General features: G+C 38.5%; 1 protein-coding gene across 4 annotated transcripts in view; it reads right to left on the reverse strand.

The window, feature by feature from the left end:
- Nucleotides 1-15,712, reverse strand: part of drd2a (dopamine receptor D2a) — a 125,917-nt gene extending 110,205 nt beyond the window's left edge. Inside the window, exons 1-2 of one of the 4 annotated variants that reach the window (XM_060847086.1) lie at nt 15,592-15,712; nt 13,038-13,136 (exon numbers count right to left, since the gene is read on the reverse strand). In XM_060847086.1, coding sequence (XP_060703069.1) covers nt 13,038-13,073 — 36 coding nt within the window. In that variant the 5' untranslated portion in view covers nt 13,074-13,136; nt 15,592-15,712. Of the gene's footprint in view, nt 1-13,037; nt 13,137-15,081; nt 15,351-15,591 lie in introns of those variants that run through there. The other 3 variants (XM_060847087.1, XM_060847088.1, XM_060847089.1) reach the window with 3 other exon arrangements.
- Nucleotides 15,713-16,120: the final 408 nt, after the last annotated feature.

Genomic DNA, 16,120 nt, shown 5'->3' on the forward strand with positions numbered 1-16,120 from the left:
AATGGAAACTACCTCCCTGCTTCTCTCTTATCTATTCCCTTCATAATTGTGTAGGTTTCTATAAGATCAATAACTTTGCTTGCTTCAGAATGAGCTGCATTGCTCTCAAACATAATATGAAATCGTATCATACTGTGGTCACTCATCCTTAAAGGTTCTTTTATAACAAAATTGGTCTGGAAATGCAGGCTAATGTGTTCTGGGGACATAGTTTGATTCCCAACATGGCAGATGGTGAAGTTTAAATTTATTCCATTTAGAATTAAAATCTAGCATAATGTTTCCTTTGTTGACTGTTGTACAAACCCATCTGGTCCACCAGCTGAAGGAATTTGGCCTATATGTGACTTCAAGTCCATGACAATGTGGTTCATTCTCAACTGCTGTCAGAAACAGCCGAGAGAACCAATTGGTTTAATAGCAGCCATGGATTGGCAGCAATGCAGACCCCTTGCCAATGAGCTCCTCATCCTATACAATAAAGCTAAAAATGAAATCCTGCTGCATGATAAAAAATAAAATGTTGCAAGTGTGTTTACCCATCAGATGCAAGGTGAGATGAACATTGCACTTGTGTGAGGTTCCGCCATGTATAATTAAATATAGACTGATGGTCTACAAAGGATATATGGTATATTTTAACAACTAGTAAACAAAAATTTAGGCCTTTTTCAAATGATACAAAATAAAAAGTTTTGCTTATTAATTTTCTTAGAGCCATTGGTAAAATATCAACCTAATATCGCATCTTCAACACTGACAGTTTGATTACTATTTGATGGCTGAGTATACCTTGCTCATGCACATGATGAACACATGAATGACCAATACCGCAGAGGAATCTAGTGATATTTTGTTCCCACTGTTACATTTCTGCTTTCCTCAATGCATGAGCCAATTTATGCAGCTCACCTTCCCATGAGCACACCAAACCTTGTGTTTGGCTGATTTATATTAACTCCTGGACCTGCAATGCTTCAATACTAAAATCTTTATTCTTGGGTTCAAATTCTTTCATGTCCTCCGTACTTCCCTATCTCAATAACATTTGAGATAATATGTACTCCTCTGAATTTGGCCTCTTAGTGGCTGTTCATTTGCTGCCAAAGCAATAATTCTCTCATTGCCTTGATTTTTCCCTCTCTTCTTTTTTAATTTGGTATTTAAATCCTACATCTTTGACTAAGCTTTTACTGTTCCAATATCTCATGCTTTCAGTGTCAAATTTTATTTGACAATATTGTTATATGAAGAAACTTGGGGATGTTTTATCCACATTAAAGTCACTACATAAATGCATATTGCTTCTTGCTGTTGTAGGTCATAGTGTCCTCTATTCATTTATCAATCATTTTCCTCCTGCTCATCAGAACATCTTCACATCCTGCAATGTTCCCAGGGCTAAGATAAGGACCAAGTGACCACCAACCACACCGCTCCCCCCCCCCCCACCCCCCCGTCAATTAAGTCAAGGATTGTCAATGGATGGAGGTAAGTTAGAATTCTGAGCACTCGAGGTTTTCTGGAATTTTCTTCAGTTGGTTTTACAGTGAATAAGTGGCATCAACTCAGAAGCGTAATGCGACTGCAATTGTTAACCCTGTTCAATGCAGCTAATCTCTGGAAAGCCAGCAATATTGCAAATTGGTTTTTCATGATTTTTGAAAGCTGCAATTGGGTCCCCAGTTGTAATTAAAAGAGCAGAACAAGACTAACTTCCTTTTAACACATTTGGTGGCTTTAAATTACTTTTGGTATCTAGAGCAAAACCAAGTAACAGGTTTTCAACAGAAATAGAGCTCACAGATAGTGCTGCCCTCATTTGAAATTAGATTATATACAGTAAAAGGGACAATACAGACTAATTAATAGGTGTTTATTCACTCAGGTAATGTGTGCATCATTGGTTGGGCCAGCATGTATTGCTCATTTTCAATTGCCCTTGAGAAAGTGGTAGAGAGCTGCTTTCTTGAAGTATTGCAGTCCATGTGGTGTAGATACAACACAGTACCATTAGGTTTTTCAAGTCCCAGTGACAATGAAAGGATGGAAATATTTTTCCAATTAAGGACGATAAGTGGCTTTGGAAAAACTTGCAACTGGTAGTGTTCTCTAGTATTCTGTTGCTCTTGTTCTTTTAGATGGTTTTGGCTGTGGGTTTGGACAGTGCTGTCAAAGGAACTTTGCTGAATTTCATGAGGGAGCTGACCTCAGCACCACAGGAGGAAGAGTGGAAGTGAGTTATATAGTGCCCTGAGGTCTATTCAGTCTTATTTATGAGGTACAAATGTGAGCGTGAAGCCAGGATAAGGTATGTTTGTGATGTTCCCCACTCCTTAGTTAACTTGCTGTCCTTCCTTGAGCAGACACACATACACACACAGACATACACACTTCTCGTTCTGCACTTGTTGGTGGTTATGGGAGTATCTTTGTCAGAAGTGACCAGGATAGCCATATCTGCTTGTACTCAATGATTCTTCAAATGAATAGCCTGGAGACAAAGGCATCTTGGCTACAGACTGGAAAGCAGCCATTTACTTACATGACGCTGCTATTGTGGTTAAATTTGTTCGTTCGTGATATTCATAAAGTCAAAAAGAGTGTATGCAAGACCTTTGCAAATGCAAACATTCACAATCTGAGAAAACTGCACTGTTTTCTCATTCTGGGAAAGTGCCCCAGGAAGCAATACTTCAGTTACTGGTTTGTGAACAGCAATGTACATTTCCATGATTTTATCATTTAGGATATGTTACTAACTTTAAGATGCATTTTCCTGCCATCTGCACTATGATTCAATATTAGATTATGTCAATATCTTTCTAAACCTGGATTCAATTTCGAAAACGGGAGAGGATTAATGTCTCCTGTCATATAAGTATCCCAAGGGACCTACCTGAGTTTAAGCAGCCATTATTTATTTCCCTGCCGGCATGTTTACAGAACAATGCTATCGATATATTAGGTACTAAATTATATTAATCCATTCTCTTGTGTTTGAAACGTCATAGGAACAGTAAATGCAGGAATTCATAATGACATCAGGAGATTCTTAGTTGTAAATGGGATGAAGCAGACTCAGGAAATTGCATCTTGGTTTGCTTGTCATCATCAAAATGAACAGAATGAGTTTTCAAGATTTATCATCCAACTCTTTCCTTTCAGTTGAAATCCAAAATAAATTGGTTACTGTTACCATTAAATTAATGTGAACAGGTAATTCCAATTTGTTTTTGCCCTTCACTTTCTATCTTTTTCTCTTTCTTTTGAAAGTACTGTAACTTTTCATTTTTCTGTGTTTTTGACTGAGGACTGAAATGGGGGAAGAAGTCTGGTTTAATAGCCAAGGCTTGTCAGAGGATTGCTGCACTTCTTAAAAGCAATTTACTGATACTCTTTGTAAGTGCTGCTTACACAGCTGTTGGTTCAAGCAGTAGGGAAAACCTAGTTACATTGTCTGAAACATTGATTTTCCTGCTCCTTGGATGCTGACCGAACTGTTGTGCTTTTCCAGCACCACTCTAATCTTGACTCTAATCTACAACGGGGTAAAAACAATGACTGCAGATGCTGGAAACCAGATTCTGGATTAGAGTGGTGCTGGAAAAGCACAGCAGTTCAGGCAACATCCGAGGAACAGGGAAGCAGCATCTGCAGTCATTGTTTTTACCTAGTTGATTTTAACGCTACTACAAATCCTCTTGCAAGGATGCCTACCTTGAAGTTTTCCTCCCCTCCCTTTCCCTGCTCCTCAGATGCTGCCTGAACTGCTGTGCTTTTCCAGCACCACTCTAATCCAGAATCTAATCTACAGTATCCACTTCTGCCTAAAACCAAATTACAGATGAGCTGAAGCCAAGGGGACTGTGTAGGAATAGAGATTTGACTGGCAACAATTAGCTGATTGTTCTGTAAAATAGTGACCCGTTAGCAATTGAAAAGACTGGCCTGTCAGCAGCTATGTGATTTGTTCCCTGACAGTGGAATAGCTTGGGGTATGAATGTTCAGGTCAGAACCTATCAGACATTTGGAAGGGAAAGAGCTGTTTCTGCTCTGTATTGAAAAAAAAGCTCAAGCCTGAAGATAGCCAAGTTATTTTTACTCACTAATTGCTATAAGGCATGACTTCCAGTTAATAAGTCAGAGGTAACTATAAATGTAGACCAGCCACACTGTACATCTTGCAATCAAGTGAAAACATCTGGAGAAGGAAGAATAAAAAACAGCTTTCTGATCAGCATGAGGACTATCTCAGCAAAACCTGGACAAGGATAAAAGAACTGCCTTTCCGGTCTTTCCCTCTGTACATTACACTCATGTTTATTTGTGTCTGCCTATATCTATGTGTAGAGGAGCAGTTTCTGAGTAGGTTAGCATTATATGTCAAAAATTCATAATAGTCTATCTGTAGTTAGAATCTACTCATTTGTGATAAATAATCTTTCTTGTTGTGTATAGAATTCTGGTCTGTGCTTTCTATCAACCTATCTGAATGATTTGGAGATGCCGGTGTTGGACTGGGGTGTACACAGTTAAAAATCACACAACACCAGATTATAGTCCAACAGGTTTAATTGGAAGCACACTAGCTTTTGGAGCGACGCTCCTTCATGATGAAGGAGCATCGCTCCGAAAGATAGTGTGCTTCCAATTAAACCTGTTGGACTATAACCTGGTGTTGTGTGATTTCAAACCTGTCTGAAAGACAGGTACATTGGGGAATTCTGCAATTTTCTTGAACTCCAACATTTGGCTCCAAGATTAGCAGAGGCTTGATTTCCAGTGTTCTACCCCAGTGAGATATAACAATAGTTGGTGCTCCTCTTCATTTAGTCTCTGTCTTTCTTCCACCTTCAAATTAACTGATTGCTCAAAATATTTCCTCTCTGCATCCTTATTGTGTTGTACTTTTCTATCATCCTTTTCCAAGGGTTTAACGCTGCGGCTCTCCTCAATTCTAATCCATTTTCACTCTCTCTGAAAATCTACAAACGTTGAAAGTCCAGCTTGCCTGTCATCTAAACTCTTGATGAGCCTCACATTATCTTTCTTTCTACAATACAATACACTAACGGTATACCGAACTACCACCATCACCCCCTACCTTCATCCAACTATAGCCTTCTCAGCCCCCAACCTCTACCCCCATTTATCTGTCAGCCCCCTTGTGCTACCCCCTCATTCCTCATGTTCGAAACGGCAACTCTCCAGCTCCTCAGATGCTGCCTGACCGGTTGTCCTTTTCCAGTACAACATTTTTTGACTAGTAGTTATGTCAAGGGACTAGTAATCTTGAAGCTGAATTTACTGATTCAGACTGAAGTTTAAATTCCAACTTCCTAACTGGGAAATTTAAGCTTCATTGAACAAGGCTGGAAAAAAATGTTGATATGTTAAAGGTAACTGTAAAATTAACCAATTGTTGTAAAAACACATCTGACTCAGCAATGTCTTTTTATAAAGAAAAGCTGCCTTCTTTATATTGTCTGGCCTAAATGTGACTCCAGACATACAACAAGAGGTTAACTCTTAGCTGTCCTCTTTGAAATTACTTAGCAGCGACATAGATGTATTCAAGGAGGCAACTCAACGATATCTTCGCAAGAGCAATTAAGGATACGCAATAACTTCTAGCCACTCACAATAAATTAATTTTTAAAATGGTGTGTTGGTCTTAGCTATCCTTGTGAGTAAAATCTTGTACCATCTCTGATTTGAAAATGTAAAATGATACAAGCTGTCAGAAAGACACAATATTCCTGTATTTTTCCCCACTCTGTACAACTCAAACATAGAAGCAGACGTGCACACATTGTGCAGGAGTCACATAAACAAGGGCACAAGCACAGCTGTGAGCACTGTCACACACATGAGCTCCCCATAATCTACAACAGGAATTAATCATATACTGCATTTATCAATCAAACATTGGCATGGGGGTAAGATACTCAGTTCCTCAGACTTGATCTGACAATCAAAAAGATCATAATTGATTTCTAGCTCTGTGTTCCATGTCCCTCAATTCAGTCACTGAAAAAACAAATCTCTTGATCTCAGTCATCAAAACTTCAATTGTTCCAGCATCTGCGGGCGCAGGGATTAGAGATCCAAATTTTGACCATCCTTTTTATATAAAGTATTCAGGCTTCCTTCCTGAAAAGTCTGACCGTGATTTTACGATTGGTTCTCCTTGTTCTTGCTTCTCCTATGAGAGGAAATAGTTCTTTCTATCGACCTTACAAAATCTGTTTAACCTTTAAAACACCTGAATTAGGTTATCTCTCTTTGTTGAAGATTGAAGGAAATTCAAATCAAATTTATGCACCGTCCTCTGACAATGTAACCCTTTTTGCCCTACAATAAATCAAGCAAAGGATTTTTGCTTCATTAGGATGTGTGTTTGCTGCCGAAACAGTAGTTGAACTGATTAGAGAGAGTGCTTTAAAGAAGCAATCACATAGCTTAGCTCACATGAGCTCACATCAGGTACAAATGGCAAGTAGCAGTGAACCAAATGATTTTTAACAACAATGCACTTGCTGTCATGGTCACTATTACTGAGACTGGATTTACATGTTTATCATCTTAATTTAAAGTCCATCAACTACTCGTTCATTTCTACTTCACCGCCTAATCTTGTGGCATAAAAGCAATGACTGTGTCATTTCACTTCAATATACTTATTAAGATGTACGTGATGCTTTACCTTATCAGAACTTGCTGAGCTTACAATAAAAGAATCAGAGAGACATCTTTGAACTTTTCATGGCTCGCCATATAGAACATAAATGTTCTCCGCTGGGACATGCAATAGAGGGTTCTGCATCCCTGTCTTGTCACATGGTGAAACTTGAAGCAGCCTTGGCTCAGTGATAATACTCTTATCTCTGTGCCAGTAGGGCATAAGTTTAAGTCTCAGCCCACAGGATCGGGATACAAATTTAAGGCTGACTCTCAGAGCAGGACTGAGCGAGTACCACAAGTTTGCAGGTGTGAGGTTAAATCAAGTCTCTGTTTGCCGCTGCAAAGACTTCATGGCACTGTTGGGAAAAAGAGCATAGGAACTCGAGACAATATGGATCTCTCAAACAATGCCATCAAACCACTAAGATAATCTGATTATTGCTGTTCTTGGAATGTTCCGTCCAATGTGGCTACATGTCAATAATACCTATAATATCTATAATATTTGTTGGCTGGAAAATGTGTCAGAATATCTTGAAATCATAAAGGTGTTCTTGCTTGAAAAGTCCCAGCAAGGAAAAAGTTCATTTTTCATCATGTAGCTGATATGTTGTGATATCTGTACCAAGTTAAGCGTAAAAATTACCTCAAAATATAAACTGGCAGGATTAAAAGAGAGTACCTTGCTTTGGGCAATACAAAATAATATTGGTCTCTTCAAAACAATGTCATTTCTTAAATCATTTTTCTGTTTTTAATATATTTCGTACATTCCAAATCTACATTAGTCATTGGGGATATCAAATATAAATTATACACAAGTTTTGAAAGTTATTATTATTCAGTTTTAACAGTTTTTTGTTTTCTTGAAGGTTTATTGTAACCATTTGATTTAAGCAATTGTGAAAATAAAACTTCAAGGACAAATTAATTTAGTGACCAGGTGTTTTTCACAAATAAATCCCAAGTGGTATTTTTAAAAAAATCTTGTGATGTTTCTATTTCTACAGCAAGTTGAAACTCTGTAATATCATTCCTTAAGTTCTTGCTGCATTGTATCAAACATTTCTGACATGAGCCACTTAACACAAAATGAATATAATGTTCTATGAGGAGAAAGTGAGGACTGCAGATGCTGGAGATCAGAGCTGTAAAATGTGTTGCTGGAAAAGCGCAGCAGGTCAGGCAGCATCCAAGGAGCAGGCGAATCGACATTTCGGGCATAAGCCCTTCTTCAGGAATGAGGAGGGTGTGTCAAACAGGCTAAGATAAAAGGTAGGGAGGAGAGACTTGGGGGAGAGGCGTTGGAAATGCGATAGGTGGAAGGAGATTAAGGTGAGGGTGATAGGCTGGAGAGGGGGTGAGGGCGGAGAGGTCGGGAAGAAGATTGCAGGTCAAGAAGGCGGTGCTGAGTCTGAGGGTTGGGACTGAGATAAGGTGGGGGAAGGGGAAATGAGGAAACTGGAGAAATCTGCATAAATTCCTTGTTCTATGTCAACCATAATACCTCACAATGTTCAATGATGGAGTACTCAAAGGAGTACAGTGATTAATTATTTGACTTTTTGCTACACCTATTAAATTTCTGGTTATCACTCTTGGGTTTAAAACTAAATCCCCCATCATACCGTATATCTTTGAAGTGCTCATAATTTGAAGCTTAATAATCAAGGGGTTAAAAATCAGAATGCTGGTTTTACCTTAACAATTTTAAAGCAGGAGTTGAAGAATACTAAGTGATAAACAGGGTATTTGGTGCGACTTTTAAAAGTCAATTCATTCACATGATGTCAGCACTACCAGGATGGCATTTGGTTGTCCTTATAGGGGAAAAGGGGTGAGATGGTTTGGATAAATCAGTAAGTTAGAAGGCCAGAGTGTGGTGCAGACTGGTGCTAATGGGATGGATTCAATTCATGTACTTACTGTAGCAGTTCATGAGGCCCTGACTCCTCAATGTGCCTTGTGGTTGAAATGGTATGATGACTCTAAACCTGTGCAAGCAAGTTTTTAATCTCTCTCATGGAGAGAGATGTCTGTAGCCCTTCCCAGATTGCAGCAAATTACCAATTGCCCTGAAACGGCACTGGCAAGCTTACTAGACCATTTCAGAGGGCACTCAAGAGTCAATTGCTGTGGCTCTGGAATGACATGTAGGCCAGAACAGGTAAGGATGGCATAGTTCCCTGCTTAACAGACATTAGTGAACCAGAATAGAGCATAAAATCATGTCTTGATCAACTTTAGTTAAAGAATTAATTATTTTAGGTAATTAACTAATTACCCAAAGTAGTATTTGGAACCGTGGCCAAGTGGATCTCATTGACAATGAGGTCCTTGATTGTAGTTATTAACCTGGGCTAGTCAGGGAGCCCTGGCTGACAGATATAAACAGGAGATTCAAAAAGTCTCCTCAGTCCGGGGACTGTCTCTGAGCTGGATGTTCATGTACTATGCACATGTGAAGTAAGGGTGAGTTGGTGATGGGATAGCTGCTTGCATGCAGTTATTTTACCTGAATTTATATTTCCACATTGGGATTTAAATTGAAGGGTCTGGATGTTTAGCCCAAGGTTACTAGTCCAGTAAGATAACCATCATTCCACTGTACCAGATACCATGTCATAGACAACAGAGCAACTTCATTTTGGATGCAATATATAACGGAAGGAAGAAATCACTGGAGTTGAACACATCCATGTCTCTCCACCCTCCACAATTTGTTTTGCCTACTCCACTTTTCCCAGTGCAAAATAATGCAAATATTTAACATTTTCATCACAGAACAATCTTCAAAAAAACATTCATCATCTTCTCAAATGTGGTGGATAGAAAGAAAAAATAGATAGGTACACAGTTGGATGGGTAAATAGATGTCTATAATTTGATCCACAAGTACAAAACATAGATGTATGTATAATGTACCTATAACGCTATTTTTTTAAAACTACTTTGTTAATAAACTCTTATAGACAGCATGGGTTTCTAAGCTATACTTTGACCTGTATGGAACCGCAGACTATACAAAAGAGCTAATGGAAGCTGTCTACACTTGACAAAATTGCATTATATTCTTATCTTAAGTCATGACAAATAGAAATTGTTACAAATGTCTTTATTCTTATTTTGATTTTAATGCAGAAACCCCTCTCCCCACCTTCTCAATACATTTCACAACACTAAAGTTTTATGAGCACACTGTATCAGCAATTCAAATGCACATATTGTTCTTCAAACCCAAACTCATAGTACTCACAAAGCAAATTTGGAACATGGGAAACTACATAAGCTTTCACGGCTGACCATTCCAAAGGAGATCTGAGCAAGCAATATCCTTACCATGTTGATCTGCTTGAATTTTCAAGCTTTTTCAAACAAAATTTGTTCCTGGAATGTGGTTAACACTGGCAAAGTTGGCGATTGGTGCTTTTCCTTAATTGTCTTGAGAGAAGGTTGGGTGGATTGGCCGTGCTAAATCACCATAGCATCCAGGGGTGTGCAGGCTAGGTGGATTAGCCATGGGAAATGTGGGGTTACAGGGATGGGGTGGGTCAGGGTGGGATGCACTTCAGAGGGTCAATATGGACTCAATGGGCTGAATGGCCTGCTTCCACACTGTAGTCATTCTATAATGCTATGATTCTAAGTGAGAGTCAAAGTTGTTCTATACAGATTACCTGAACCTGATAAAGCTGGCCGATTAATTTTCCTGAAGGGTATTCTTGAACCAGTCAGGTTTTCACTATAATCTGTGTGTTTTTTTAAAGAGTATTTTTATCTATTGCAAGTGCAAAATTATCACACTTATTACACAATTGGTTTGAACTCGCAACAGCTGAGGTATGCTAGTCCAGTTCTATAACCATATGAGTAAAAAGTGAGGTCTGCAGATGCTGGCGATCAGAGCTGAACATGTGTTGCTGGTTAAAGCGCAGCAGGTCAGGCAGCATCCAAGGAGCAGGAAATTCGACGTTTCGGGCATAAGCCCTTCATCAGGAAATTCCTGATGAAGGGCTTATGCCCGAAACGTCGAATTTCCTGCTCCTTGGATGCTGCCTGATCTGCTGCGCTTTAACCAGCAACACATTTTCAGCTATAACCATATGACTATTGTATACATCTCAATTGTGAGAAACTGGTAATTCACCTTGATATAGTTTGTGTGATGTGACTGCGCATGAGTTGCTTATAAAAAAAGAACCATTGTTCTTCAAGGTCAGTCATTGAATATGAACAGTTTTGAGATGCATCGTTTAAGGCTTCACGGCTAGCTGAAATAGTTGTTAATGAAGCATATGGGTTCTTGTGCTTTATAAATAGGGGCACAGAGTGCTAAAGCCAGGATGTTGTAATAAATCTGTAGAAAATGCTGGTTCACCCTTAACTGGAATACCATGTCAATTCTGGGCACTACACTTTAAGAAGGAAAAAGGCATCTGAATGGTTCCGGGAATAAGGAATTTCAGTTACATTGATAGGTTAAAGAAGATGTAACAGAAAAGAGAAAGTTGAGAGTGATTTGACAGAGGTGGGGGAAACTACTTCCAATACTGGAAAAATCAAATATCGGAGGATGCAGATTTATGGCAATTAGAAAATTGAACAACGTTGATATGAGGAAAATCATTTTACATGTTAAATTATTTTGAACAATAATTTATTGCCTAAAGAGGGTAATGGATGCTAGCTTATTCATGTCATTTAAAACTGAATTGAATCATTATCTCAAAAGAAAAACTTTTCAAGGAAAAGCCAGTCATGTGGGACCATGGGAATTATTCTTGTAGGGAGACAGCACAAACACAAGGGGCAGAATGGTCTCTTTGTGTGGTGTACTTATTCGATGATTCTATACTCCCAATAAATGTGAGAAGATGGCATATATGCAGGTATTTCTTTTCAACATGGAAATTATCTCAGGAGAAGCACAGCCTGATTAATCACATACACGATTAATAAGTTGACAAGACAATCAGTTCTTCACTATTTTCTAAATATGCAGAGATGAATTAACACCTAGCCAAATAAAGCAATCTATCATATTGCTATGCTTCCAGCTGAGTGTGCAGCAAGACATCACACTGGTTATTGGGTCTACCCCACTGAATAATCAGTATGGGGCATGTCTTTCCTTGTATTTCATTATAAAGCAATAGGAAAAGACAGTCGGATGGATTAAATTCTGAAACACTGGGCTCCGATTAGAATCTTCCAACTTCAAGCCCTGGGGCTGTTTCAGATGGCTGTGCGCCATTTTTTCTGAGCTTGGTTATTCAGTTTAATGCCATTCGAAACAACTTAGAAAGTAAGGGGAGTGGAGTGTGAATGACTGACCCAGCCTGTCTAGATGTTACTGAATTTTACTCCTACATCAGGTTACCCGAAAGCATGTGGACTGCGTCATTGGATTATTAGTGTCTAGAGGAGGTCGCTTGATGATGAGCATTGTCTAAAAAGCCTAATTGGAGACTGAAAATAAATTGATTAACATACTCCAAAGCTGTCTGCATTTAACTTGTTAATGATACATATTTATTGAAGAACCTGTTTTGTCTGCAACAAATTATTCATGATACAATAGGTTTTCTTTAAAAGTCAGAACATGTGCACAGAGTAACACTTACACAAGGATGTAAACAGAATTAAATTAGGCATTCAATTCTACATATTTAAAGAGTGATACATGTCACACTATCTATATTGCAAACGATGCCATCTTGAAATGATACACTTCCATACTATTGCCATTCAGTAGACAAATAATACTAGAGTGAGGTTCATGTTCACATGTTTTTCCTATATTTAGAAAACAAAATGGACATGAATATCTGACTCATCTTCTGTACCTTATATTTACCCCTTAGGCTGAATCTGAGATTCAGTTCTGAAATCATTTGCTTAACATCCCAGTCATGCACAGTGATGAAAATCCAATCATCTACTATATACCTATGTACTGAGGCAGGATACCACAAGATCTAGTGGAAATGCCACATTTGTAAATATGAGACATCGCTATTTTATGGTGTACTATAACTATCTTACAAATCAATAAATGTAGATCTCTATCCCAGATGTAAAGTGCATTATAGTGTGGATGGAAATCTGACTTAACTACAAATTACAAAGTAGATAGATTTTACACACAATACAAACTAAAACTTGGATGCATTGTTCATGGAACCTCTGGATAACAGTAAAATTGTGAAAACTTGCAAATAGGTTTTAGTATGGTACAGAAAATATAGAGCAGAACAAGCATGGGAAAATATTATCAAATGTTATCCTACACTGGAGCTCATGGGGTCTTCAAAAATCCCTGGAATTTTCCTTTATAAATGTTTCATACCATGAATGCTCTGGATTGCAGTCTTGTCATTTTCATTTGGTTGCTCCTTTTCTCTCTCTCACTCGCTTTACTCTTCAATGTTATTTTCACAAATTTTAGCTGAAATTTAAATTTAATTGAATTTAACCTATCAACAGCCAGAATAAACAGGTGTAAAATTTCATTGCTAATTTTGAGCTGCCTATCAATTGAGAGCAGATGAATTGACAGAGAGAGAAAAATTAAACTCAATCGGAGAAACTTAACAATGGGCTCTCAAAGAGAAAGGATAATGCAGCACAAAATAACTGGCAATGGTACTCCAGGTGTTCAGTTTTCTAAAAGTACATTTCCTTTTTGAATATAGCGAAGCAGTTCACAAATGATCAATGTTATATTCCCAAATTAGCTTCCTAGGAATTCAGACATCAATTTACAATATATACTTGCTGTTATCAATAATGTAGTGAAGCAAAACTGAATCTGGAAGTCAGACAGTGTGACTGAAGCACAAACACTGAACTGCTGAAAATATCATCTCATTCACATGAAACAAGCTCCCAGTTGCCTACTTAAGAAACAGGTGCAGCTGAAATGTAACATTCTGTGACAGTACTGCAGAAGATTTCCATGATGTAATTAATTTGGAGAATAAGGCAGAGTCAACCAATTTATTTATATGACACAACACATTTTGATAGAGATAAACATATATTTCTAATGGTAAACCACTCAAAATAAGACCCTGTTAAAAATATCAATGTTGAATAGTGCAAGCAGACTTCAGGATTGTGCAGCTTACGGCAATATTTTCTAAATATTGCAATCTTTTTGAACATTGCTTATCACTAAACATTATTTCTATTAAAAATTTCTGTGAAGAAATACTTAATTCCATTCATTCTGCACTTTACAAAATACCTGTCTGCCTGGTCTTTAATTTTGTGTGCATCATCTGAAAATGGTAATTTCCTTCACATCATTGAATATTTTAATTAAGGATACACTTTTGTCTGAGAATGCCTAAAGGAGGGTTTTCATTGTATGAAGACTCCTTTATCATGAATGATTCATTCATCTCTAGTGTTCAACTAACATTAGGGATTTGAACCCCATCCACCTCGTTGAGAGTGCACTGATGTTTCAAAGCAAAGTTGAGTTCATTAACATCATATGGTGTAATCCATTAAAGATGGTCTGTGTCCTAACAATAGAAACCAGTCTCTAGCGAATGTAATCGCTGTTTTGAGTATCTCTGTACCTGTACTGCTGTGCTTGCTATTTATACACTACTCAAACTCCTCAATTCAGTGTTAAAAAGGCAAATGTGACAATCTAAAGTTGGAAAGTCCATTGTGAAAAGAAAACAGCATCAACTCAACCTCTCTATGTCTTACCAATATTACCGCTAAAAGACTATCAATCACAGCCAGTGTATACATATTTCAGCGTTCAGTTAGCTAACATTAGGTGAGACAGCCTGCAATAATCCCCTTGTTAAAAAGTTCTTGAGGCAATTGACAAGCTCTTGTTTGCGATTAAATACGTTTTATCTAAATAACTGTTAAAACAATTATATAACCAATGTAGAGAGCTAGCTTACGTTTCTTGTGCCATATTAACATATAAAATATACTTTCCACCTACTTCTTAAAAAAATCAAAGTTAACTGGCTCTGTGGATATGTAATTAACTGTTGATTTCTTATGAAACGTTTTCGGTCTAAGCATATTTCTGTATGCACGAACAATGTGAGAGAGAACTGGCAGCATGAGTTTAGGTGTATATATCGCTGCAGATATGAAGGCAAAATGTAAATGCATGTGTTCATTAGACTTCAATCAGTTTTAAATACTTCATTCTCCTATTGTTCCATTACACGTACGCATTTATGATTGCAGCCAGCAGTGTGAATTACAATTACAGCATGCATATATGAAGTATCTCAGCCTTGAGATGTCGAAAATAAACAAAAAAACCTAACACTTTCTCATAGTTTCAAAGATAAGTGCAACTCAGTCTTCAACTGCCAGAGCTAAGCGGAGAGAGCAAGTGGCTGACCGACCTACGTTGAGTTCTTTCCCTTGGCGATCTTTTCTCATATGACTTCATATTTTTGCTTGTTGCGGCCAGGATTCGCGTTCTTTGCAGTCAATGAAACACTAAGCCATCATGCAGGATCAACGTCGAAGTTAACAGCATCAGACAGCCGAAGTTTCTTGGCTTTCACACCCACAGCCCCCGATCCCCATCTCTAGAATGAACATATCCTTTCATATCTAGAGAGATTGCTTAAAACATGCATCAATGACACAACGGGATCGTTTCTCAATTCTTCAGGGTATTGGTCTAAAGGTTCCCTGAAGACCCGGTCTATTTGTCATTTGATTGAAAGGACTACTCTTATAAGTTATATAATAGCAAATGCTTTGACTAATCACTATTACACACCGTGAACACAGTATGGCAACAACTAAAGTTTGTTTAATTTGTGCAGATAATTGGTTTCCATGTCCCCGCCACCCTACACAAACAGGGCGTGACGCGAGGTGATCCATGAGAATTCGTATCTTACCTTAAGGAGCCATGAAATGTCCAAATTCGGTCCCAAATTGGCCGGGCAAACAAATCCTTATTCCCTGCTGGTAAAATCCAACCTCAAAATTGGGCAAAGTAAAATAGAACAATGGAAGGATCCCACCCTACCCCCTCCCTCCGAAAAATAAAACCTTTTTTTTTCTCCCCAGGAAAGGTGTGGATCAGGGGTTAAAGTGGAAGAGAGACTTCCCCATGACTGGGGGTGAGGCGGTAGCACACGGTGGACTGGCGCTGCCAGTGCCTCCCGTCTCTGTATCTCCCTCGCTGTGGGAAGGTGTTGGGGAGAAGGAGGCGATCAGCACCAACGCCAGTGGACAGCTCCTAGCGTCTGCGCTTGCTGCGCAGGTGGAGTCGCCGTGACAGGCATGAGCAATCCCAGTCTGAGAGAGAGAGAGAGAGAAAGAGAGAGAGAGAGACAGGGAAAGAGAAGAGAAAGAGTCTCTGAAAACCCCGGGACAAGCGCTTCTCAAAAGTAAAGAGCGGAATGCATTGCCTCCAACCCCTTG

Source organism: Hemiscyllium ocellatum, chromosome 29 (assembly GCF_020745735.1).
Source record: "Hemiscyllium ocellatum isolate sHemOce1 chromosome 29, sHemOce1.pat.X.cur, whole genome shotgun sequence".
In the NCBI taxonomy this organism is placed as follows: Eukaryota; Metazoa; Chordata; class Chondrichthyes; order Orectolobiformes; family Hemiscylliidae; genus Hemiscyllium; species Hemiscyllium ocellatum.